Source organism: Carcharhinus amblyrhynchos, chromosome 10 (assembly GCF_965287045.1).
Source record: "Carcharhinus amblyrhynchos chromosome 10, sCarAmb.v2.hapA, whole genome shotgun sequence".
NCBI lineage: Eukaryota > Metazoa > Chordata > Chondrichthyes > Carcharhiniformes > Carcharhinidae > Carcharhinus > Carcharhinus amblyrhynchos.
Window position 1 is genome coordinate 480183 of NC_137333.1, and position 25607 is coordinate 505789.

Below are 25607 nucleotides of genomic sequence, written 5' to 3' on the forward strand. Positions count from 1 at the left end.
AGCCTGAATTGTGAACTCCAGTCTCTGGAGTGGGATTTGACGCAGACCCTTGGGTTATGAAGCTGGTGTCTGGCTGATGTCACATTGATATTACTGTGGTTTATGGGTCCCTCTGCTCCCCGGATTCCTGCCAGCTGCACGCTTGTTGGTGAGGTCAGTGTACTTACCAAAAGGTCCTGGGAAGCCACGTGCTCCTGTTAACCCTGCCAGGCCTGGCTGTCCCACAGTCCCGTACGGACCCCTGGCTCCAGGGAGCCCAGGACTGCCAGGCACTCCGGGACTGCCTTGTTGTCCCACTGGACCAGGTGCTCCCAAAGGTCCCGTTCCACCTGAGGGAAAAAAAGGCTTTAATTTCTTCTGGGAATTGTCAATGTATTTATAAAAGAACAGAAGCTGCTTTCTCGAGACAAGGACCTGGCTGCCTGAGGCTGTCCTCACCATCCACGTACTGCTAAAGACTGGGTTACGCTGCAGCTACAACACTGCTTGATGTTCAGACCTGGGGGAAGATTAAGGAATGGCAGATACTCCAGTTAGCTATCCATCCCCAACTGGAATCTCCTTCTCCACAGCCTCAACGTCACAGGACCACAAAACCCCAACAGAGCCAAATGAAGACAGAGCATCTTATCCAGGCCCTACATCCAGGACCCCACACATTTACCATGGCAACGCACCTAACCTGCACATCTTTGGAGTGTGGCTGGAAACCCATGCAGACATGGGGAGAATGTGCAAACACCACATTACAGTGACCCAAGGCTGGAACTGAACCTGGTGCTGTGTCCTTGGTGCTCCTACGCAATGAACCCAATGCTCTCAGAGATACAGGAAATGGGGTACAGTGAAACTGGGGTGGGGGGGGTGGATTTGGGCTCCAGGCAAGAAACAATTTCACCCCTAAAACTCAACTGAGAATCAGAGAATGACACATCAGTGAAAGGAGGCTGTTCAGCCCTTCCTATCTGTGCTAGCCCTTTAGCTATCCTGTGATTCATGCACAATGTCTGTCCTGTCCCCTGTAGCTCTGTGAATCCATCCTCTGTGTGTGATTCAGGTTGTTGGTTAGGGATCTTCACAATCCCCTGTGTTCCTCTGTGTTTTCCACTTAATTCTTTTACCAATTATCATAAATCTTTATTCTCTGGTGACAGACCATCTTACTATTGGAAGCAATTTCCTCAGTGTAACTCTCCAAGATTTCAAACACCTCTCTCACAATCTCCCCTAAACCTTGCTCTAAGGAGGCCAATCCCAGCTTTTCCAGTCTCTCCGCACTAACTGAAGCCCCTCGTCCCCGGAACTTTCTGGTAAATCCCCTCCGCTCCCTGTCCAAGGACCAGATACCCTTCCTGAGGCGCGGTGTCTCAGAGACAGACGGATAAATAATGATTTGATGCGCTGCTTGCCTCGGAATCCAATGTCTCCAGCCTCTCCTTTTATTCCTTTGAGTCCAGCCTGACCCGGTTGTCCTGGTTCACCGGGGTATCCCGGCACCGCGCCGATTGCTTCTCCGGGCAAACCTTTTTCACCGGGTAGGCCTGGTCTGCCGGATAATCCTGGGAAGCCGGAGACTCCGGGAGGTCCTGGTGGGCCTGAGGTTCCCTGATCTCCTCGAGGCCCAATAAAACCTACAGGAGGATTGATGGCATGGGAATCGTTTAAAAACAGAAGCTGACATTTATATAGCGCCTTTAACAATAAACATCCCTCAACCCTTCACAGGATCAATGATAAACCAATGTCTGACACTGACTGACACAAAGGGAGCTTCTGGATGCTGGGCTGGTCAAACAGCCGGGTCAAAGGAGGGAGTTAAAGGAAACGAGTGCAGTTTCAGGAGGGAATTCCGGAACCTGACTGCTCGCTGAAGGATAGTAGACTGGACAAATGCTGGAATTGGAATTCTCTGGCTGGAATGGGACTGGATGAGATATTGGAGACAGGGATGGATTCGTAAACACAGGGAGTCATTTTAAAATTTCACATTTTCTTCAAGCTTTTGAAAAGTTCAGTGCGTTTCATCAACTCCAGATCTGCTCGAGTTATCAAAACAGCCTCAGGAAGCGGCGGGAGAAATTCCATAAAACACGGATACAACCAGACCAACTCCAGTGGATTCATTTACATTTACATCAGAGCGCAGAGGGTCAGAGCGCGGAGGGTCAGAGCGCGGAGGGTCAGAGCGCGGAGGGTCAGAGCGTGGAGGGTCAGAGCGCGGAGGGTCAGAGCGCGGAGGGTCAGAGCGCGGAGGGTCAGAGTGTGAGGGTCAGAGCGCGGAGGCTCAGGGTGCGGAGGGTCAGGGTGCGGAGGGTCAGGGTGTGGAGGGTCAGGGTGTGGAGGGTCAGAGTGTGGAGAGTTTGAGTGCGGAGGGTCAGGGTGCGGAGGGTCAGGGTGTGGAGGGTTTGAGTGCAGAGGGTCAGGGTGTGGAGGGTCAGAGTGTGAGGGTCGGGGTGTGAGGGTCAGAGTGTGGAGAGTTTGAGTGCAGAGGGTCAGGGTGTGAGGGTCAGACCGCATTCCTGTGGATTGATTTTGAGCAGTTGGGGTAGGGTATGTGGGGGTGTGCAATGAGAGAATATTGGGGATTTAATTCTGAAGAGGGTGAGTGATTCTGGGTCAGGTTGTCTCCTCCAACAGTGACTGCAGATTTGTTGTAAGGAGATGGATTCCTAAGACTGGACGCAGGGTGTAGGAAACATTGGTGGAATACTGGGTGATTGTACATTGGGATAACAGTTACCACACAATCGTACAGGACAGGAGGAGTCCATTCAGCCCATAGAGCCTGTGCTAGCTCTTTGAAAGAGTTGTCCAATTAATCCCACTGTACTGATCCTCGCCCTGAACCTCGATAATCAAGTCCCAGTGGAATAACGTTCTGTGGGTTATGACTCGAGGGAGTCCCTCTCTCACCATCAGATATTTTTAAATCTGTAAAGAGGAAACAGCCTGAGTCAAAGTCAGCACTTTGGCTGGAAAGACATGTTTGCTTCAGTAATATCCTATCGGAAAGTCAACCTGTGGTGCCTGTCCTGTCTGGGCCAATACGTGACTCCAGGCCCAAAGACTTTGAACTCAATCCCTGAGACTGTGAAATGAATTGGCAAAATGCGCAGTTGTATTAAAATCGCTCCCATTGGTTTAAAACAAAGGGTGATAAAGATATTGGAAGGGAAGAGGGTGTCTGGAGCTGAATCATCCCTTATCGAAGCAGAATTGTGGGCTGAATGGCCAGCTCATGTTCCTCTGGTCCCAGCACATCCTCACATCAGGCACAACGGCAACAGAGAAAAATTTGTTTTCGGGTAACCTGGTGGTCCTGGAATTCCCGGTCCTGGGGCACCGACAAAACCTTTTCTTCCTGGGAATCCTGATCTGGATAATCCTGGAAATCCCCGCTGACCTTTAATACCTGGAAAGCAACAATGTTTTTCAATGAGAAGAGCAAACAGCTTGATGTTAATGAGTGTAAATGGCTGCCTATCCGCAGAGGGGGTTGCAGTAATCTCGGACCTACCTTTACTTCCAGGAGGACCTGGTGGCCCCCTTTCTCCTCTCTGTCCTGGCGTTCCACAAGGAACTCCTGTGAAGAGCAACAAAATAATCAAATGGAATCTTCACAAATTCATCAAATCCCAATGATACCGAAAAACACAAAAAAAACACTGACGGAATGTGTGTGTCTCTGGCTAAGCCAGCGTTTATTACCCATCCCTAATTGCCCCTTGAGAAGGTGGTGGAGAGCTGCCTTCTTGAATCGCTGCAGTCCACGTGGTGTAGGTACACCCACAGTGCTGTTAGGGAAGGAGTTCCAGGATTTTGACCCAGCGACAGTGACGGAATGGTGATATATTTCCGAGTCAGGATGATGAAATCCAGTTATGGTGGTCCAGTGACACAGATAGAACAGGAACAAAGGTTCTGCTAAGGGAGTATGAACGGCTAGGAGTTAAATTAAAAAGCAGGACCAAATAGGTAATAATCTCTGGATTACTGCCTGAGCCACGAGCTAATTGGTGCAGGGTCAATAAGATTAAGGAGGTAAATGTGTGGCTCAGAGATTGGTGTGGGAGGAATGGATTTGAATTCATGGGACATTAGCACCAGTATTGGGGCAGAGGGGACTTGTTCCAATCTTCATCTGAATCGTGCTGGGACCAGAATCCTGGCGAATCGTATAACTAAGGCTGTAGGTAGGGCTTTAAACTAAATAGTGGGGTGGAGGGTTCAGTTGCATGGAGAATTACAAAATCAAAGTTAAAGGAGAGGGTAGAAGCGCAGGTTCATGAAGCTGAGGGTTCAGGAGAGGTGAGTAAAGTTTCCAGACCACGTAATAGAGCAGAGAGTATAGCAGGAACCTAACCTCAGGCAGGACAAAATAGGTGACAAGTATGAGAAGGGGGTTGGTCAATGCTGGACTGAGAGTGTTGTACCTGAGTGCACACAGTGCACGGAACAAGATAAATGAGCTTGTTGTGTACATTGAAATTAGCCGGTCCGATATTGTGGGTATCACAGAGACGTGACTGTAAGGGGACCAGTGAAGCAGTGTGATGGTACACACACTCCAGTCAATATCCAATCCTGTTGGAAGCAATGAAGGTTTAAGGTGGAGGATGGGGTGGCCAATCAAGCGGGGCTGTCTTGTCCTGGATGGTGTCGAGCTTCTTGAGTGTTGTTTGATCTGCACCGTCCAGGAAAGTGGGGAGAATTCCGTCACAATCCTGACTTGTAGATGGTAAGTCAGGCAGCGAGTTACTCGCCGCAGAGTTCCCAGACTAACGTCAGTGCGAGGGAACTAACTGGAGAGAACTCTGAGGGACAGAATGAATCTCCAATTGGAGGGGCAAGAATTAATGAAGGACAGTCGGGGGGAGATCACGTCCAGCAGATTGGATTAAATGTTTATAAGGGGTGACTCGGGGTGTCGATGAGGGCAGTGCAGTTGATGTAGTCTACACAGACTTCAGGAAGGTTTTTAACAAGGTTCCACATCGAGCCCGTGGGGTCCAGGGCAATGTGGCAAATTGGATCCAGAATTTGGCTCTGTGGCAGGAGGCAGAGGGTGAGGGTGGAAGGTAGTTTTTGTAACAGGAAGCCTGTATCCAGTGGCGTTCCGCAGGGATCAGTGCAGGGATCCCTCGCTGTTTGTAGCGAATGTTAATGATCTAGATGTGAATGTGAGGGTCTGATCAGTAAATTCACAGATGGCACAGAAATTGGTGATGTGGTAAATAGTGAGGAGGGAAGCAGGATGGTGTAGACGGGCAGAACAGCGGCAAATGGAATTTAACCCTGAAAAGTGTGAGGATGTATTTTGGGAGAAGGCAAGGGAATATACAATGAACAGCGGGGTGCTGGGAAACACCAGAGAGGCCTTGGGATACATGTCCACAGATCCCTGACAGCAGCAGGACAGAGGGGGGAATGAGGTGGTGAAGAAGGAATACGGGATACTTGCCTTTATTAAATGAGGCACAGAGTATAAGAGCAGGGAGGTTATGATGGAGCTGTTATAAAACACAATTAGACCACAGCTAGAGCACTGTGTGCAGTTCTAGTCATTATATTATACAAAGGATGTGATTGCAATGGGGAGGAGATTGACCAAGGATTCTGCCTGGGATGGAATGGTCCAGCTATGAACAGAGACTGGATAGACCGGGGGCTGTTTCCCCCACAGCAGAGAAGGCTGACCGGGGAGCCTCATCGAGGTGTACAAAATGATGAGGGACACGGATTGGATGGATAGGAATACAGAGGGGCCAAAAACCAGGGGGCATGGATTTAAGGTCAGGGTCAGGAGATTTGGAGGGGATCTGAGGAAAGTTTTTTTCACCAGAGGGTGGTGGGAATCTGGAACTCGCTGCCTGAAAGAATGGGAGAGGTGGGAATTCTCACAACATTTAAAAAGTATTTAGAGGGGCATTTAAAATGCCAAAGCAAACAAAACTACAGACCAAGGGCTGGAAAGTGGGGTTAGAGTAGACAGGTACTTGATGGCAGGTACACGATGGGCTGAAGGGCCTCTTTCTATGCTATAAAGCTCTATGACTTTGACCTGTTCTTGTAGCCTCAGTATTTATATGGCTGGGTGTGGTTCAGTTTCAGAATGTTGGTGGTCAGGGATTTAGTGACTCCGCTGTGCAGAAGGATTCTAATAGAGACTGCTTTAGTTATAATGAAACACCACCGAGTACAAACATTACAAATGAGTAGCGTAAACACCTGTAACGATGGACGTTTACAAACCTCCTGTCTCTGTCTCTGCCCCTGAAGGAGCTGGGCCACCATTATCAGGAGCTGGACACTCTGTTAACAGGTAGACACTGACTGCTATAACCACCTCCTCACCTGTAACCAGTGGTCTAATAGTATCATCTTGAAAGATGAACCAATTGGTAAATTTCTGCGGGAATCAAAGACATTCCTTCTGTCTGAAAAGCAACATTGCAAAGAGCTGTTGTTTGATGGAGAATTATACTTGCCATGTGTCCGAGTACCATGCTGGATCCAATGGATTGGGCAAGTTATATCTTTCTGCTCAGATATATAACAGAGTTACAACAATCAGCTGGAGATCAGATCCCTGAACTGAAAGCTGAAGGAGGAAGCAGTGTGGAGAATCTACCCCGAGACCTGGGCAACTAAACAAAATGATTTGTATATCGCAGTCACTCACTGCACTGAAACTGTCCAATCTCATCTCCTTCCACTGCCCTATTGCTGCTCTCCATTACATTTCCTTGTCTCTGTTTAAATGCTTTTCTAATTCTGCTTCAGATGATGTTTCTGCCTCTTCCTCCAAGCTTCCTGTGGTTAAACCTCCCCAATTCCAATCATCCTGTGTAGGGAATCACGCCAACGAGAATCCTCAGCTCGTTCTCCCTCAGGAAAACCAATCTTTCATTCCCACTCTCTGTCAGGACATCAATACCCAGGAAAAGCAAACAGGAGGTGGTGAAGATCCAGACTCTACCTGAATGGAGGATTCTGCCATCCTGAGACACGATCTGTTGTTGGTCAGTGCAGTCCCCTGGCATTCAAACAGAAACACAGAGAAATGATTACACAGAACAGGGGGGATAAAAATACTCACTAAAAACAGCCAGCCGCTCCTCACTCTCACTGGGACTAAGATAGAGAAGGTCCTGAAATCTCCATCTAAACTGTTTTACCAACTCCTGTTCTGTCCAAAGGAGATTTTCATAAACTATCTGAGACTGGGGGTGAAATCTTACCAGAAATGGCAGTGTTGTTTCCAATGAGAAACTGACACATTTCCCTCCAGATCTTACCGCACTCTGCCAGAAACAATTGAGGGGGTGTGTTTCACGCCGTCATATTGGGAGGGAGTTCAACCTCCATCTCCCCCCGCCCGGCACACCCCATCCCGCCCCCCAATCCCCTCCATCCATCCAAACCCCTCCCCATCCCACCCCCCAATCCCCTCCATCCATCCAAACCCCTCCCCATCCCACCCCCCAATCCCCTCCATCCATCCAAACCCCTCCCCATCCCACCCCCCCAATCCCCTCCATCCATCCAAACCCCTCCCCATCCCACCCCCCAATCCCCTCCATCCATCCAAACCCCTCCCCATCCCACCCCCCAATCCCCTCCATCCATCCAAACCCCTCCCCATCCCACCCCCAATCCCCTCCATCCATCCAAACCCCTCCCCATCCCACCCCCAATCCCCTCCATCCATCCAAACCCCTCCCCAGCCCGCCCCCCAATTGGAGCTGGCACTTCTCTTACTCACCCCACCGCCCCCGAATGATTATTAGTCCCCTCCCTCTTCAACAGTCCGAGCTGGCACCCCCCCTGCCCACACCACCCGCACCCCCCCTGCCCACACCACCCACCCCCCCCAACAGCCTGGTGCTCCATATTAGATTCCGGGAGAAGGCCTCTGCAGGTCCAAGGCCTGTGATGTTTTCACCGTCCAGACCAGTTGCCATGTCATTATGAGGTACTCCCCTGAGCTACCCCGGGGTCTCCCAATCACAGGGTCACTCTGACCAGACGTTGGTGACTCCTCCCAGCAGCCTGGGTGAGAGTTACTGCCTGAGGTCAGTTATAGGAGAGGCTGTGGTACTTCCTGTCAGAGTGGCACTGTGGGTAATGGAGGTTTTAGCACGGACTCATTTACAGAAACTTCCTATTTACAGAAACATTTTTCTCAACTCCACAAAGCTCCGAGCTGAAAGGTGTGAGACTTACCTGGGGCCCCAGGTGGGCCTGGATGTCCTGGAATTCCCGGAACACCGACAGGTCCAAAGTCGCCAGGATGCCCAAATCTCCCTTTTGGCCCTCGAATGCCCACCCCGGGCAGACCCGGCTTCCCCATATACCCTTTCACACCTGGGGCACCCTGGTGACCATCATCGCCAGGGTAACCCCCTCCAGAATCACCCTGAAACAGAGGGAAAATCACGTGTTCAGAAAATGGAGAGAACGCCATCATTTCACCAACAATGTCTTACATTTATATAGCACCTTAACATAGTAAAATGCCCCAAGCTGCTTCACATCAACAAACATCAAACACAATGCAGCACTGAGGAGATATTCGCAGAGCTGTGCTGAGCCGTGCTCAAGAGGTCAGTTTTAAGAAGCATCTTGGAGGATTTACCTGAGGAAGGAGCAGTGCTCTGAAAGCTCGTGCTACCAAAGTAAACCTGTTGGACTTTAACCTGGTTTTGTGGGACTTTTTACTGTGCCCACCCCAGTCCAACGCCAGCATCTCCACATCATGGTAGGGGGAGAGAGTGGCAGAGAGGTTTAGAGAGGGAATTCCGGAGCCATGGCTGTTACTGGTACAGAGATCGAAGTAAAAAGTCTGACAACACCAGGTTTTAGTCCAACCTATTTATTTGATAATAGACTCACAAGCTTTCGGGTTAGCCCCTTCGTCAGGTGAATGGAGAGTAAAGCTTGCGAGTATATTATCAAATAAATAGGTTGGACTAAAACCTGGTGTTGTCAGACTTTTTACTGTGTTTACGCCAGTCCAACGCCGGCATACCCACATCAAGACAGAGATCGAAACCAGGGGGTGCTCAAGAGGCCAGCACTGGGTGGGTGGGGAAGAGCTGGGCAGGTATAACCAGCGCTGAACTCATTAAAAACATTGATCTGTGCCCTACCACTGTCTCAGCATCAGGCAGTACCACCCAGCCGCAGAACACACACCTGGAATACTGTGAACAGTTTGGTCCCCTTATCTAAGGAAAGATATACTGGCACTGGGGCAATCCAGGGAAAATTCACTCGGTTGATCCTGGATCTGGAGGGATTTCTTATGCGGAGAGGTTGAGTAGGTCGGGTCTGTAATCATTGGAGTTTAGGAGAATGAGAGGAAATCTTACTGAGACTTATCGGATTCTCCGGGGGTTTGACAGGGTTGATGCTGAGACGATGTTTCCTCGAGTGGGAGAATCTGGGAGCAGACGGTATAGTCTCAGGTTAAAGGGGTCACCCATTTAACACGGATGAGGAGGAATTTCTTTTCACAGAGGGGAGTGAATCTGTGGAATTCTTTACCGCAGAGGGTGGTGGAGGCTGGGTCACTCAGTATGTTCGAGGCTGAGACACAGATTTTTAATCAGTGAGGGAATCAGTCTGGGATGAGGTGGGAATGTGGAGCTGAGGAAATATGCTAAAGGTTTAAGGAGCGTCTTAAAGCAGGAGAGACCGGCAGAGATGTTTACAGAGAGCATTCCAGAGCTTAGGACCCAGAATCATCATCTCATTGAATGGCTAAGCAGACAGAATGGTCTACACAATCGTAACACAGCAGCTACAGCGCACATAACTGCAAATGTTCACTACCAGGTGGCCATTCAGCCCATTGTGTTTGTGCTAGCCCTTTGTGCGAGCTATTTGATTACTCCGACTTTTCCTGCTCTTTCCTTGAAACAACGCAATGTGTTCCTTCTGGATGAGTGCTTCTCAAATTCCCGTTTATAAAGTGTGATTGAATCAGGGAATTTCAGCTCCCTCACTTTTGTAATGTTCAGGCTTCAATGCATCAACTTACAGCACGTCCCGGTAAACCTGGTCTGCCGGGTTTACCATCCCGTCCGGGGATACCGGGCTGTCCGTGAACTCCCGGTAATCCCTTCTGTCCTGCATCGCCTTTGGAACCTGGAATAAAAGCAGAGGGAGTTTGCGTTACCGCTGGGGCATTGTTCCGGTCTTTGGTAACGGTTACTCTGGGGATGGTAAATGGGGGATTTGAGTTTGTGACTGGCTCCTTCTCATTGCTACAGAGGTCCATGGAGGCAGCTGGGGGGGGGGGGTGCTGGGAATGTCCAGGCTGTTTGCTGGGTGTGGGTGTTGGGGTTGGTGAGTTGCCGGTGTGTGGCGGGGGGGAGGGTTCCTCAATCTGGCCCATGGCCCTGGTTTCTCCGATAGCCTGAGGGACTCCTGCCTGTGTGGCTGTCCCCCCAGCTTTGCTGCCTCTGCACTCAGCTGGCAGCCCTGATAATGTTGCTTAACCATTACACACTCAAAGCAGCTCCAGTATTAATGGAGTCTCTGCCCATTAAAGGGAATCTATAAAGCTGAAATGATAACTGGACTGGGCATTGGGCACTGGGTCACTTGCTGGGCACTGTGCACTGGGTCACTGCACTGTGCACTGGGTCACTGTGCTATGCACCGGTCACTGCGCTGTGCACCGGTCACTGCGCTGTGCACTGGGTCACTGCGCTGTGCACTGGGTCACTGCACTATGCACTGGGTCACTGCACTGGGCACTGGGTCACTGCACTGTGCACTGCACTGGGTCACTGCACTGGGCACTGGGTCACTGCACTGTGCACTGCACTGGGCACTGGGTCACTGCACTGGGCACTGGGTCACTGCACTGTGCACTGGACGTTCTAAGAATGTAACAAAGGTACATTTGAGAGAAATTCTTAAGACACAACGCAGAATGAATCCCTCTCGCACAGTGCTGCCTTTTGTTGCCATGGTACCTTTTGCTTTACCTCCACCATCCTCCTTTCCCTCCACCATCCTCCCTTCCCTCCACCATCCATACTCCCTCTATCATCCTCCCCTCCCTCTGCCAGCTTCTCTCCCTCTGTCTTTCTCTTCCTTTTTACATTCCCTCATTCCACCAACTCAATCAGAGTGCCACTCAATCAAGAGTCTGATTGGTGTCTCCAATTTCTTGACCTTTCATGGTGATTGTGGAGATGAAGACAGGGTCGCCTTTTGCTCCTTTCTGGCCTCGGGGTCCCACGTCACCAACAGCTCCCTGTGGAGCAGAGAGAGAAACATCAACAGCTCATCAATAGGTCATCAATACATCATCAACAGCTCATCAATAGGTCATCAATACATCATCAATACATCATCAACAGCTCATCAATAGGTCATCAATACATCATCAACAGCTCATCAATACATCATCAATACATCATCAACAGCTCATCCCAGTTTAATGGTGAATGTTGACTGTCCAGTGACAAACATTTAAATAGGCGGCACAGCTGAAGATTTCAGATGCAGCTCAGCTTAACCAGAACAACTTGCATTTATATGGCACCGGGGTTTGAGCAGGTCCATTGGCAGCAGCACAAGTCTTAATATAACTTCCAATCAGACATTCCAGAGTCAGTACTGAGGGAGTGCCACACTGTCAGAGGGTCAGTACTGAGGGAGTGCCGCACTGTCAGAGGGTCAGTGCTGAGGGAGTGCCGCACTGTCAGAGGGTCAGTGCTGAGGGAGTGCCGCACTGTCAGAGGGTCAGTGCTGAGGGAGTGCCGCACTGTCAGAGGGTCAGTGCTGAGGGAGTGCCGCACTGTCAGAGGGTCAGTGCTGAGGGAGTGCCGCACTGTCAGAGGGTCAGTGCTGAGGGAGTGCCGCACTGTCAGAGGGTCAGTGCTGAGGGAGTGCCGCACTGTCAGAGGGTCAGTGCTGAGGGAGTGCCGCACTGTCAGAGGGTCAGTGCTGAGGGAGTGCCGCACTGTCAGAGGGTCAGTGCTGAGGGAGTGCCGCACTGTCAGAGGGTCAGTGCTGAGGGAGTGCCGCACTGTCAGAGGGTCAGTGCTGAGGGAGTGCCGCACTGTCAGAGGGTCAGTGCTGAGGGAGTGCCGCACTGTCAGAGGGTCAGTGCTGAGGGAGTGCCGCACTGTCAGAGGGTCAGTGCTGAGGGAGTGCCGCACTGTCAGAGGGACAGTACTGAGGGAGTGCCGCACTGTCAGAGGGACAGTACTGAGGGAGTGCCGCACTGTCAGAGGGACAGTACTGAGGGAGTGCCGCACTGTCAGAGGGACAGTAGTGAGTGTGTGTTTTGTGTCCATTCAATGGGGAGTAGTGGATCGTACACCCATTATTTTGGAGAAGAACTGGGTGAGTTTTCCCCGGTCAATATCATTCACCCAACATCAGGAAAATACTCTCAGATTGGGATCTTGCTGTGCACCCAGTAGCTAATGTTTTCCCCAAAGTTGCAGTTCGCACTAAATGTTCAAAATATTTTTGGCGCTATATAAATGCACATTTGCTCAAAGATACATCTGGATTGACTTTCAGAGCTTGTCCGATGATTGGATGATGAACATTATGAATCATAACTAATGTTGGATAAAGTTGGTTGAGGTCACTGTGAACCTTGTTAAATCACCGAGTCACTCAACCTCACCCTGGCAGGGGTCTGCTCCAACCTGGAATACTTACTGGGATCCCTGGAGCGCCAATCGGTCCCGGCACCCCTTCCTCTCCCAACAGGCCGGTTGAACCATATTTGCCGGGATAGCCAGGCTCTCCAGCATGCCCCGGGGGTCCAGCAGGACCTGGGACATCCACAACACAAGCACAATCTCCCCGGTCCCCTACACAGGAGAGACAGAAGGAAGAAGCAGTGTGAGAGAGGGGAGAGCTGTGAGGGTTCTGAGACTTTGTGTGGGGATCTCTCTGGAGAAGTTCATTAACATGTGGTGCAAAGCTCGGAGAGTGAGGGGTTTGGGGGCAATGGGCAGTGATGTGTAGTGAGTGACAAACACTTTTCCACAGCTTCCCAATGGCAATAAAAAGGGAAAAACCAACCACCTATAGCAGCAACGTGCTCTGAGACAGCAGCGCAGTCCCAGGCAGCAACGCAGTCCCAGACAGCAGCGCAGTCCCAGTCAGCAACGCAGTCCCAGACAGCAGCGCAGTGCCAGACAGCAGCGCAGTCCCAGTCAGCAATGCAGTCCCAGGCAGCAGCGCAGTCCCAGACAGCAGCGCTGTGCCAGACAGCAGTGCAGTCCCAGTCAGCAACGCAGTCCCAGCCAGCCGCGCAGTCCCAGGCAGCAGCGCAGTGCCAGGCAGCAGCGCAGTCCCAGACAGCAGCGCAGACCCAGACAGCAGCACAGTCCCAGACAGCAGCACAGTCCCAGCTAGCAGCGCAGACCCAGACAGCAGCACAGTCCCAGCCAGCAGCGCAGTCCCAGCCAGCAGCGCAGTCCCAGGCAGCAGCACAGTGCCAGGCAGCAGCGCAGTCCCAGACAGCAGCGCAGACCCAGACAGCAGCACAGTCCCAGCCAGCAGCGCAGACCCAGACAGCAGCACAGTCCCAGCCAGCAGCGCAGTCCCAGACAGCAGCGCAGTCCCAGCCAGCAGCGCAGTCCCAGACAGCAGCACAGTCCCAGCCAGCAGCGCAGACCCAGACAGCAGCGCAGTCCCAGTCAGCAGCGCAGTCCCAGCCAACAGCGCAGTCCCAGCCAACAGCGCAGTCCCAGCCAGCAGCGCAGACCCAGACAGCAGCACAGTCCCAGCCAGCAACACAGTCCCAGACAGCAGCGCAGTCCCAGTCAGCAGCGCAGTGCCAGGCAGCAGCGCAGTCCCAGGCAGCAGCGCAGTCCCAGCCAGCAGCGCAGACCCAGACAGCAGCACAGTCCCAGCCAACAGCGCAGTCCCAGCCAACAGCGCAGTCCCAGCCAGCAGCGCAGTCCCAGGCAGCAGCGCAGTCCCAGTCAGCAGCGCAGTCCCAGCCAACAGCGCAGTCCCAGCCAACAGCGCAGTCCCAGACAGCAGCGCAGTCCCAGCCAACAGCGCAGTCCCAGCCAACAGCGCAGTCCCAGCCAGCAGCGCAGTCCCAGCCAGCAGCGCAGTCCCAGGCAGCAGCGCAGTCCCAGCCAACAGCGCAGTCCCAGGCAGCAGCGCAGTCGCAGGCAGCAGCGCAGTCCCAGACAGCAGCGCAGTCCCAGTCAGCAGCACAGTCCCAGCCAACAGCGCAGTCCCAGGCAGCAGCGCAGTCCCAGCCAACAGTGCAGTCCCAGGCAGCAGCGCAGTCCCAGCCAACAGTGCAGTGCTAGACACTAGCGCAGTCCCAGCCAGCCATGCAATCCTGACTATTCTGTTCCTTGGTTGGGGTTGAAGAGGGTTTGTGAAGTCTGGGTTTGGGGTTCGTGCAGTCTGAAGTTGGGGTTTGCGCAGTGTGGGGTTGGGGTTTGCGCAGTGTGGGGTTGGGGTTTGCGCAGTGTGGGGTTGGGGTTCGTGCAGTCTGAAGTTGGGGTTTGTGCAGTACGCGGTTGGGGTTTGCGCAGTATGCGTTGGGGTTTGCGCAGTGTGGGGTTGGGGTTTGCGCAGTGTGGGGTTGGGGTTTGCGCAGTGTGGGGTTGGGGTTTGTGCAGTCTGAAGTTGGGGTTTGCGCAGTGTGGGGTTGGGGTTTGTGCAGTGTGGGGTTGGGGTTTGCGCAGTGTGGGGTTGGGGTTTGCGCAGTGTGGGGTTGGGGTTTGCGCAGTGTGGGGTTGGGGTTCGTGCAGTCTGAAGTTGGGTTTGTGCAGTGTGGGGTTGGGGTTTGCGCAGTGTGGGGTTGGGGTTCGTGCAGTCTGAAGTTGGGGTTGTGCAGTGTGGGGTTGGGGTTTGCGCAGTGTGGGGTTGGGGTTTGCGCAGTGTGGGGTTGGGGTTTGCGCAGTGTGGGGTTGGGGTTTGCGCAGTGTGGGGTTGGGGTTCGTGCAGTCTGAAGTTGGGGTTTGTGCAGTGTGGGGTTGGGGTTTGCGCAGTGTGGGGTTGGGGTTCGTGCAGTCTGAAGTTGGGGTTTGTGCAGTGTGGGGTTGGGGTTTGCGCAGTGTGGGGTTGGGGTTCGTGCAGTCTGAAGTTGGGGTTTGTGCAGTGTGGGGTTGGGGTTTGCGCAGTGTGGGGTTGGGGTTTGCGCAGTGTGGGGTTGGGGTTTGCGCAGTGTGGGGGTTGGGGTTTGCGCAGTGTGGGGTTGGGGTTTGCGCAGTGTGGGGTTGGGGTTTGCGCAGTGTGGGGTTGGGGTTTGCGCAGTGTGGGGTTGGGGTTTGCGCAGTGTGGGGTTGGGGTTTGCGCAGTGTGGGGTTGGGGTTTGCGCAGTGGGGGTTGGGGTTTGCGCAGTGTGGGGTTGGGGTTTGCGCAGTGTGGGGTTGGGGTTTGCGCAGTGTGGGGTACGCCGCTGGAGTCAGTTTGTTTGGGATTAATTCTTTAAACCGGAATCTCCAGAGCAGCTTCCGGGATCTTTCAGATTGCGCTTGTTAATGGGTCATGTGATCCAGCAGCATCATGTGATTCCAATACTAGACCTTTACCCACCCACTCCCCACTCCCCCTCCTCCCACACTCCCCCTCCCCCTCCCCCCTCCACACTCCCCCTCCTCCCCTTCCCCACTCCCCCCCTTCCCCACTCCCCCTCCTCCACACTCCCCCTCCCCCTCCTCCCCACTCCCCCTCCTCCCCTTCCCCACTCCCCCTCCTCCCCTTCCCCACTCCCCCTCCTCCCCACTCCCCCTCCTCCCCACTCCCCCTCCTCCTCTTCCCCACTCCCCCTCCTCCCCTTCCCCACTCCCCCTCCTCCCCACTCCCCCTCCTCCCCTTCCCCACTCCCCCTCCTCCCCACTCCCCCTCCTCCTCTTCCCCACTCCCCCTCCTCCCCTTCCTCACTCCCCCTCCTCCCCACTCCCCCTCCTCCTCTTCCCCACTCCCCCTCCTCCCCTTCCTCACTCCCCCTCCCTCCCTTCCTCACTCCCCCTCCTCCCCACTCCCCCCCTTCCCCACTCCCCCTCCTCTCTCACTTCCACTTCCCTGTCCTCTCCATTCCCCCTCCCCCTCCCCCTCTCCCTCTCCTTCCGTCCCCCCTTCCCCACTCCCGGGGTTTAGTCTGGAAGGTGTTGTCTCTTATCCCTGATCTCTTTCTGATCTCCTATTGAATGGGGGTAGTGTTCACTAACCCACCTCCCACTCAGTCGCTCTGAGTGTCATTGTACCCCGTGTCTGTCTGACCCCATGTCTGTCTGACCCTGTGACCTGACCCCATGTCTGTCTGAACCTGTGTCCTGACCCCATGTCTGTCTGACCCTGTGACCTGACCCCATGTCTGTCTGACCCCGTGTCTGTCTGACCCTGTGTCCTGACCCCGTGTCTGTCTGACCCTGTGTCCTGACCTGTGTCTGTCTGACCCCGTGTCTGTCTGACCCTGTGACCTGACCCCATGTCTGTCTGACCCTGTGTCCTGACCTGTGTCTGTCTGACCCCGTGTCTGTCTGACCCTGTGACCTGACCCCATGTCTGTCGGACCCCATGTCCTGACCCCGTGTGTATTTAGTTGCCCCTTACCTTTGTCTCCGGGTCTCCCCCTCGGACCAGGGTAGCCTCTGTATCCCTGCTGTCCGGGAGCTCCGATTGCCTCTATGGAGTAAACCCAGAGAACAGATTCTCATTTGTGAGACAAAGGTTTTAGTTTCAGTCGCTCGATATTATAGTAATTGGAATGGGAACAGACCTAGTGGTCCCGGTGGTCCGGGGGGCCCAGGTGGTCCTGGTGGTCCGGATACTCCCGGAAATCCAGGGTGTCCCAGCTGCAGAGCTGGCAATCCTGGATCACCTTGATATCCTTTGGGTCCTCTGAGACCTGGTAATCCCGCTGCCCCTGGGGGTCCTGCAATTAACAAAACACGCTCATTAATATTCCAGTGTTTATTTCTCAGTCTGGAATTCTACAGTTTGCCTCAGTAAATAACACTGATTCCCTGTTAATCCCATCTCACCAACCACATCTACTAGCTTCTACATCTGACTGTGTGTGTGTGAGTGAGTGAGTATGTGTGAGAGTGAGTGTGAGTGTGAGCCTGTGTGTGAGTGTGTATTAGTGTGTGTGTGTTTGTTAGTGTGAGTGTATGAGGGTGTGCGTATGTGTATGTATGTGTGTGAATGTGAGTGTGTGAGTGTGAGTATGCGTGTGTGTGTGTGTGTTAGTGTATGAGTGTGAGTGTGTGTGTGTGAGTGTGCAAATGAATGCATATGAGTGAGTGAATGTGTGTGTGTGTGCATTAGTTTGTGTGTGTGAGTGTGTGTGATGTAAGTTTGAGTGAGTGTGAATGAGTGAGTGTGTTTGTGAGTGTGTGAATATGAGTGTGTGAGTAAATGTGAGTGGGTCTGTGTGTTAATGTGAGTGCAGTGTGTGTGCTTTTGTGTGTGAGTTTGTGTGCGAGAGTGTGTGAATGAGTGTGTGTGAGTTTGAGTGAGTGTGTGTGTGTGAGTGTGAGTGAGCGTGAGTGTGTGTGAATGTGAATGTGAATGTGAATGTGAGTGAGTGAGTGAGTGAGTGAGTGAGTGAGTGAGTGAGTGTGTGTGTGTGTGTGTGTGTGTGTGTGTGTGTGTGGACCTATTCAAAGTCTGTTTCTGAAGCCCAAGATGCCAATGTTTTGTTAATTATCTCGATATTCTTCCACCTTCAGATTCCTCAATGTTTCAATGAGATCACCTCTCATTCTTCTAAATTCCAATCAGGGGAATCCCACCCTGTTCAACCTTTCCTCATAAGAACAATCCCTCCGTACGGGGGATCATCCCGGTGAACCTTCCCTGAACTGCCTCCAGGCAAATAATATCTTTCCTTAAATAACGGGAGCAATCTGCTCTCAGTGCTCCAGATGTGGTCTCACCAGTGCCTTGTACAGCTGCAGCAAGACTTCCTGACCCTTATACTCCAACCCCCTTCAAATAAGGGCCACCATTCCATTAGCCTCCTGATTCCCTGCTGTATCTGTGTGTGAGATTTCTGTGTTTTGTGCACAAATCCCTCCTGCCCCGAGTCCCTTTGTGTTGCAGCTTTCTGCAGTTTTTCTCAATTTAAATAACACTCTTCTCCTTTCCAAAATGAACAACTTCACACTTTCCCAGATTATACTCCAGTTGCCAATGTTTTGCCCACTTACTGAACCGATCACCATCTCTGTGTGAACTGTTAGTGTCTCTCTCACACCTCGCCTTTCCACCTGTCCCACATTTGGATGTTTTACCATGTTCTGGTCTGAATCTTGTTTTCAATGTTTTTGCTTTTAGACACAGCCAATCATGATTCTGGCATCAGTTCACACTTTGGACAAATGTTTAGAATCACAGAATTGTTATGATGCAGGAGGGAGGCCATTCAGCCCATTGTGCCTGCACTGGCTCTCCAAACCAGTGCCATTGCCCTGCCTTTTCCCCGTTCCCCGGAATTTTCTTCATTCAGCTCATTATCTAATGTCCTCTCATGTGCCTCGATTGAACCTGCCCAGGCAGAACATTTCAGATCCCAACCACCCACTGGGTGAAAAAGTCTTTCTTGCATCACATTTGCTTCTTTTGTAAATCTCTTTAAATCTGTGCCCTCGATCCTATTATGAGCGGGAACAGTTTCTCCCTCTCTGCCCACTTTCTTTACTCGCTCAGGAATTGTGACTGTGTTATGGTCCATGTTTGTTCCCAGTTGGAACAAGGTCACTTTAAGAGTCTGATCATGTGACATATTGATGACATCATGGGTGTCTTGCATGGGCAATTGGGTAGCCCACAGAGTCCGCACCTTTCCAATAGAGCTCTTGTTTGTAATTTTGTGATCTGTAAATCTATCTGTTACAAATAGCACAGGGTGTCACTGGTTAGTTCAGCACTCAGTGCCCATCCCCAGTTATCCTTCAGAAGATGCTGGAAAGTTGTCTTCTCAGATCGCTGTGGTCCATCAGGTGCAGGTACATTCACAGAGCTGTTCCTTATTTTACTCATTAACATCCTCCCATGAAATCTCTGTCATTTAATCTCTCCCCCCCCACCCCAATCTCCCAGATCCTGCCTTTCATTCTTCCTCCTCCCCTTCCTATTTCCAACAGCGTAAATCCCATCACATTCCGACTCCCATTCAGTTCAGCAAATCGTATCCAACTGGAAACCTTCACCTGCTGAAGTGCCCTTTTCACACATACACGTTTGGGAAAGGTGTCCGTACCTGGGAAAGGTTCAGCTTCACCCGGAAAACCAGGGCGACCACGATGTCCACGGGGACCTATTTCTCCTGGCGGTCCACGATCTCCTTCTAGACCTTTCCTTCCCTTTGGACCTTAAGATAGGAAAAAAAAATCTCCAGGTTACAGAGAAATGCAACGGATAGAAGTTACCTCTTCAGAAAAACACTCGACATCAGAACAATCTGTTTGGAAGCCGGAGATTCAGAACTGTCCTGAGACAGATCTGCGGTCTTTAAAGGGGTTACTCATCGCTGGTTCTTGGTTTAGGTGCAGCCGATCTTTTCCAGTTCATTGTTTGTGTGAACTATCACTGGGTGGAGAGGATTATTGGATTGTGCTTCCCCTGATTCACTGAGGGTGTAAATTGTTAAAAAAAAGCAGAGAAATGTAAACATTGCTATTCTCATTGCTTTTGGCGATAGTATGAAGTATTACACCATAATATGAAGTATTTTGCCACATTACAGGAAGGATGTGGAAGCCATAGAAAGGGTGCAGAGGAGATTTACAAGGATGTTGCCTGGATTGGGTGGCATGCCTTACGAGGATAGGTTGAGGGAGCTCGGTCTTTTCTCCTTGGAGAGACGAAGGATGAGGGGTGACCTGGTAGAGGTGTATAAGATGATGAGAGGTATTGATCGAGTGGATAGTCAGAGGCTTTTTCCCGGGGCTGAAATGGCTGCCACAAGAGGACACAGGTTTAAGGTGCTGGGGAGTAGGTACAGAGGAGATGTCAGGGGCAAGTTTTTCACTCGGAGGGTGGTGGGTGCTTGGAATCGGCTGCCGTCGGTGGTGATGGAGGCAGATTCGATAGGGTCTTTTAAGAGACTTTTGGATAAGTGCATGGGACTTCGTAAGATAGACTGTTATAGGTAAGCCTAGTAGGTAAGGATGTGTTTGGCACAACTTTGTGGGCTGAAGGGCCTGTTTGTGCTGTAGTTTTTCTATGTTTCTATTACAGTCTGGTAAAGGTTGTTGTGTTAATTAGTTACTGCTTCCATTTAAATTACTTATAATAAACTTGATTAATAGAATTTAGCCTGAGCTATGTGTGATTCCAGTGTGACATCCTTTGATGAGACTGGGATCACAGACCACCACATATAATTACAGGTTCTTACCCCTACCCCAGCCCACCTCCCACTGCACTCTCAACCTCCCACTGTACTCCCACCCCCCCCACTCCCACTGTACTCCCACCCCCCGCTCCCACTGCCCTCCCACCCCCCACTCCCACTGCACTCCCACCCCCCCACTCCCACTGCACTCCCACCCCCCGCTCCCACTGCCCTCCCACCCCCCACTCCCACTGTACTCCCACCCCCCCCACTCCCACTGCACTCCCACCCCCCCACTCCCACTGTACTCCCACCCCCCCCACTCCCACTGCACTCCCACCCCCCGCTCCCACTGCACTCCCACCCCCCGCTCCCACTGCACTCCCACCCCCCCACTCCCACTGTACTCCCACCCCCCCCGCTCCCACTGCACTCCCACCCCCCCACTCCCACTGTACTCCCACCCCCCCCGCTCCCACTGCACTCCCACCCCCCGCTCCCACTGCACTCCCACCCCCTGCTCCCACTGCACTCCCACCCCCCGCTCCCACTGCACTCCCACCCCCCGCTCCCACTGCACTCCCACCCCCCGCTCCCACAGCACTCCCACCCCCCCCACTCCCACTGCACTCCCCACCCCCCCACTCCCACTGCACTCCCACCCCCCGCTCCCACTGCACTCCCACCCCCCCACTCCCACTGCACTCCCACCCCCCCCACTCCCCACTGCACTCCCACCCCCCCCACTCCCACTGCACTCCCACCCCCCCCACTCCCACTGCACTCCCACCCCCCCCACTCCCACTGCACTCCCACCCCCCGCTCCCACTGCACTCCCACCCCCGCTCCCACTGCGCTCCCACCCCCCCCACTCCCACTGCGCTCCCACTGCACTCCCACCCCCCCACTCCCACTGCACTCCCACCCCCCCACTCCCACTGTACTCCCACCCCACACTCCCACTGCACTCCCACCCCCCACTCCCACTGCACTCCCACCCCCCCACTCCCACTGTACTCCCACCCCACACTCCCACTGCACTCCCACCCCCCCACTCCCACTGTACTCCCACCCCCCACTCCCACTGCACTCCCACCCCCCCCACTCCCACTGCACTCCCACCCCCCGCTCCCACTGCACTCCCACCCCCCCCACTCCCACTGCACTCCCACCCCCCGCTCCCACTGCACTCCCACCCCCCGCTCCCACTGCACTCCCACCCCCCCACTCCCACTGTACTCCCACCCCCCCACTCCCACTGCACTCCCACCCCCCACTCCCACTGCACTCCCACCCCCCCACTCCCACTGCACTCCCACCCCCCCCACTCCCACTGCACTCCCACCCCCCGCTCCCACTGCAGTCCCACCCCCCCACTCCCACTGCACTCCCACCCCCCCCACTCCCACTGCACTCCCACCCCCCGCTCCCACTGCACTCCCACCCCCCGCTCCCACTGCACTCCCACCCCCCCCACTCCCACTGCACTCCCACCCCCCGCTCCCACTGCACTCCCACCCCCCGCTCCCACTGCACTCCCACCCCCCCACTCCCACTGTACTCCCACCCCCCACTCCCACTGCACTCCCACCCCCCCACTCCCACTGCACTCCCACCCCCCCACTCCCACTGCACTCCCACCCCCCCCACTCCCACTGCACTCCCACCCCCCCCACTCCCACTGCACTCCCACCCCCCGCTCCCACTGCACTCCCACCCCCCGCTCCCACTGCACTCCCACCCCCCGCTCCCACTGCAATCCCACCCCCCGCTCCCACTGCACTCCCACCCCCCGCTCCCACTGCACTCCCACCCCCCCCACTCCCACTGCGCTCCCACTCCCTTGTACTCCCACCCCCCCACTCCCACTGCACTCCCACCCCCCCCACTCCCACTGCGCTCCCACTGCACTCCCACCCCTCCACTCCCACTGCACTCCCACCCCCCACTCCCACTGTACTCCCACCCCCCCACTCCCACTGCACTCCCACCCCCCCACTCCCACTGCACTCCCACCCCCCCACTCCCACTGCACTCCCACCCCCCCACTCCCACTGCACTCCCACCCCCCCCACTCCCACTGCGCTCCCACTGCACTCCCACCCCCCACTCCCACTGCACTCCCACCCCCCCACTCCCACTGTACTCCCACCCCCCACTCCCACTGCACTCCCACCCCCCGCTCCCACTGCACTCCCACCCCCCCACTCCCACTGCACTCCCACCCCCCCCACTCCCACTGCACTCCCACCCCCCCGCTCCCACTGTACTCCCACCCCCCACTCCCACTGCACTCCCACCCCCCCACTCCCACTGTACTCCCACCCCCCACTCCCACTGCACTCCCACCCCCCCACTCCCACTGTACTCCCACCCCCCACTCCCACTGCACTCCCACCCCCCCACTCCCACTGCACTCCCACCCCCCCCACTCCCACTGCACTCCCACCCCCCCCACTCCCACTGCACTCCCACCCCCCCCACTCCCACTGCACTCCCACCCCCCGCTCCCACTGCACTCCCACCCCCCGCTCCCACTGCACTCCCACCCCCCGCTCCCACTGCACTCCCACCCCCCCGCTCCCACTGTACTCCCACCCCCCCACTCCCACTGCACGCCCACCCCCCCACTCCCACTGCACTCCCACTCCCTTGTACTCCCACCCCCCCACTCCCACTGCACTCCCACCCCCCCCACTCCCACTGCACTCCCACCCCCCCAATCCCACTGCACTCCCACCCCCCCCACTCCCACTGCACTCCCACCCCCCCACTCCCACTGCACTCCCACCCCCCCCACTCCCACTGCACTCCCACCCCCCACTCCCACTGCACTCCCACCCCCCCCGCTCCCACTGCACTCCCACCCCCCGCTCCCACTGCACTCCCACCCCCCGCTCCCACTGCACTCCCACCCCCCCCACTCCCACTGCACTCCCACCCCCCCCACTCCCACTGCGCTCCCACTCCCTTGTACTCCCACCCCCCCACTCCCACTGCACTCCCACCCCCCCCACTCCCACTGCGCTCCCACTGCACTCCCACCCCCCCACTCCCACTGCACTCCCACCCCCCCACTCCCACTGTACTCCCACCCCCCACTCCCACTGCACTCCCACCCCCCCACTCCCACTGCACTCCCACCCCCCCACTCCCACTGCACTCCCACCCCCCCACTCCCACTGCACTCCCACCCCCCCCGCTCCCACTGCACTCCCACCCCCCCACTCCCACTGCACTCCCACCCCCCCCACTCCCACTGCACTCCCACCCCCCGCTCCCACTGCACTCCCACCCCCCGCTCCCACTGCACTCCCACCCCCCCACTCCCACTGTACTCCCACCCCCCACTCCCACTGCACTCCCACCCCCCCACTCCCACTGCACTCCCACCCCCCCACTCCCACTGCACTCCCACCCCCCCCACTCCCACTGCACTCCCACCCCCCCCACTCCCACTGCGCTCCCACTCCCTTGTACTCCCACCCCCCCACTCCCACTGCACTCCCACCCCCCCCACTCCCACTGCACTCCCACCCCCCGCTCCCACTGCACTCCCACCCCCCCACTCCCACTGCACTCCCACCCCCCCCACTCCCACTGCACTCCCACCCCCCGCTCCCACTGCACTCCCACCCCCCCACTCCCACTGCACTCCCACCCCCCCCACTCCCACTGCGCTCCCACTGCACTCCCACCCCCCCACTCCCACTGCACTCCCACCCCCCCACTCCCACTGCACTCCCACCCCCCCCACTCCCACTGCGCTCCCACTGCACTCCCACCCCCCCACTCCCACTGCACTCCCACCCCCCCACTCCCACTGTACTCCCACCCCCCGCTCCCACTGCACTCCCACCCCCCGCTCCCACTGCACTCCCACCCCCCCGCTCCCACTGCACTCCCACCCCCCCGCTCCCACTGCACTCCCACCCCCCCGCTCCCACTGCACTCCCACCCCCCCGCTCCCACTGCACTCCCACCCCCCCGCTCCCACTGCACTCCCACCCCCCGCTCCCACTGCACTCCCACCCCCCCACTCCCACTGCACTCCCACCCCCCCACTCCCACTGCACTCCCACCCCCCCACTCCCACTGCACTCCCACCCCCCCACTCCCACTGTACTCCCACCCCCCGCTCCCACTGCACTCCCACCCCCCCACTCCCACTGTACTCCCACCCCCCCCACTCCCACTGCACTCCCACCCCCCCCACTCCCACCCCCCCCACTCCCACTGTACTCCCACCCCCCGCTCCCACTGCACTCCCACCCCCCCCACTCCCACTGCACTCCCACCCCCCCCACTCCCACTGCACTCCCACCCCCCCCACTCCCACTGCACTCCCACCCCCCGCTCCCACTGCACTCCCACCCCCCGCTCCCACTGCACTCCCACCCCCCGCTCCCACTGCACTCCCACCCCCCCCACTCCCACTGCACTCCCACCCCCCCCACTCCCACTGCGCTCCCACTCCCTTGTACTCCCACCCCCCCACTCCCACTGCACTCCCACCCCCCCACTCCCACTGCGCTCCCACTGCACTCCCACCCCCCCACTCCCACTGCACTCCCACCCCCCCACTCCCACTGCACTCCCACCCCCCACACTCCCACTGCGCTCCCACTGCACTCCCACCCCCCCACTCCCACTGCACTCCCACCCCCCCACTCCCACTGTACTCCCACCCCCCCGCTCCCACTGCACTCCCCACCCCGCCGCTCCCACTGCACTCCCACCCCCCCGCTCCCACTGCACTCCCACCCCCCGCTCCCACTGCACTCCCACCCCCCCACTCCCACTGCACTCCCACCCCCCCACTCCCACTGCACTCCCACCACCCCACTCCCACTGCACTCCCACCCCCCCACTCCCACTGTACTCCCACCCCCCCACTCCCACTGTACTCCCACCCCCCCACTCCCACTGCACTCCCACCCCCCGCTCCCACTGCACTCCCACCCCCCCCACTCCCACTGCACTCCCACCCCCCCACTCCCACTGCACTCCCACCCCCCCCACTCCCACTGCACTCCCACCCCCCCCACTCCCACTGCACTCCCACCCCCCCCACTCCCACTGCACTCCCACCCCCCCACTCCCACTGCACTCCCACCCCCCCCACTCCCACTGCACTCCCACCCCCCCACTCCCACTGCACTCCCACCCCCACTCCCACTGCACTCCCACCCCCCCACTCCCACTGCACTCCCACCCCCCCACTCCCACTGCACTCCCACCCCCCACTCCCACTGCACTCCCACCCCCCCCACTCCCACTGCACTCCCACCCCCCCACTCCCACT

The 25607-nt window shown here is 56.0% G+C and overlaps 1 protein-coding gene across 1 annotated transcript in view; it reads right to left on the reverse strand.

Annotated features, from left to right (window-relative positions):
• col4a2 (collagen, type IV, alpha 2) overlaps positions 1-19493 on the reverse strand; it is a 50907-nt gene extending 31414 nt beyond the window's left edge. Inside the window, 13 exon segments of the mRNA XM_080198015.1 lie at positions 168-329; positions 1410-1631; positions 3311-3412; positions 3518-3583; positions 6980-7036; positions 8227-8419; positions 10046-10152; positions 11191-11272; positions 12697-12851; positions 16573-16644; positions 16739-16894; positions 19226-19336; positions 19490-19493. Of these exon segments, the coding sequence (XP_080054141.1) occupies positions 168-329; positions 1410-1631; positions 3311-3412; positions 3518-3583; positions 6980-7036; positions 8227-8419; positions 10046-10152; positions 11191-11272; positions 12697-12851; positions 16573-16644; positions 16739-16894; positions 19226-19336; positions 19490-19493 (1489 nt within the window).
• Between the last annotated feature and the right edge of the window lie 6114 nt (positions 19494-25607).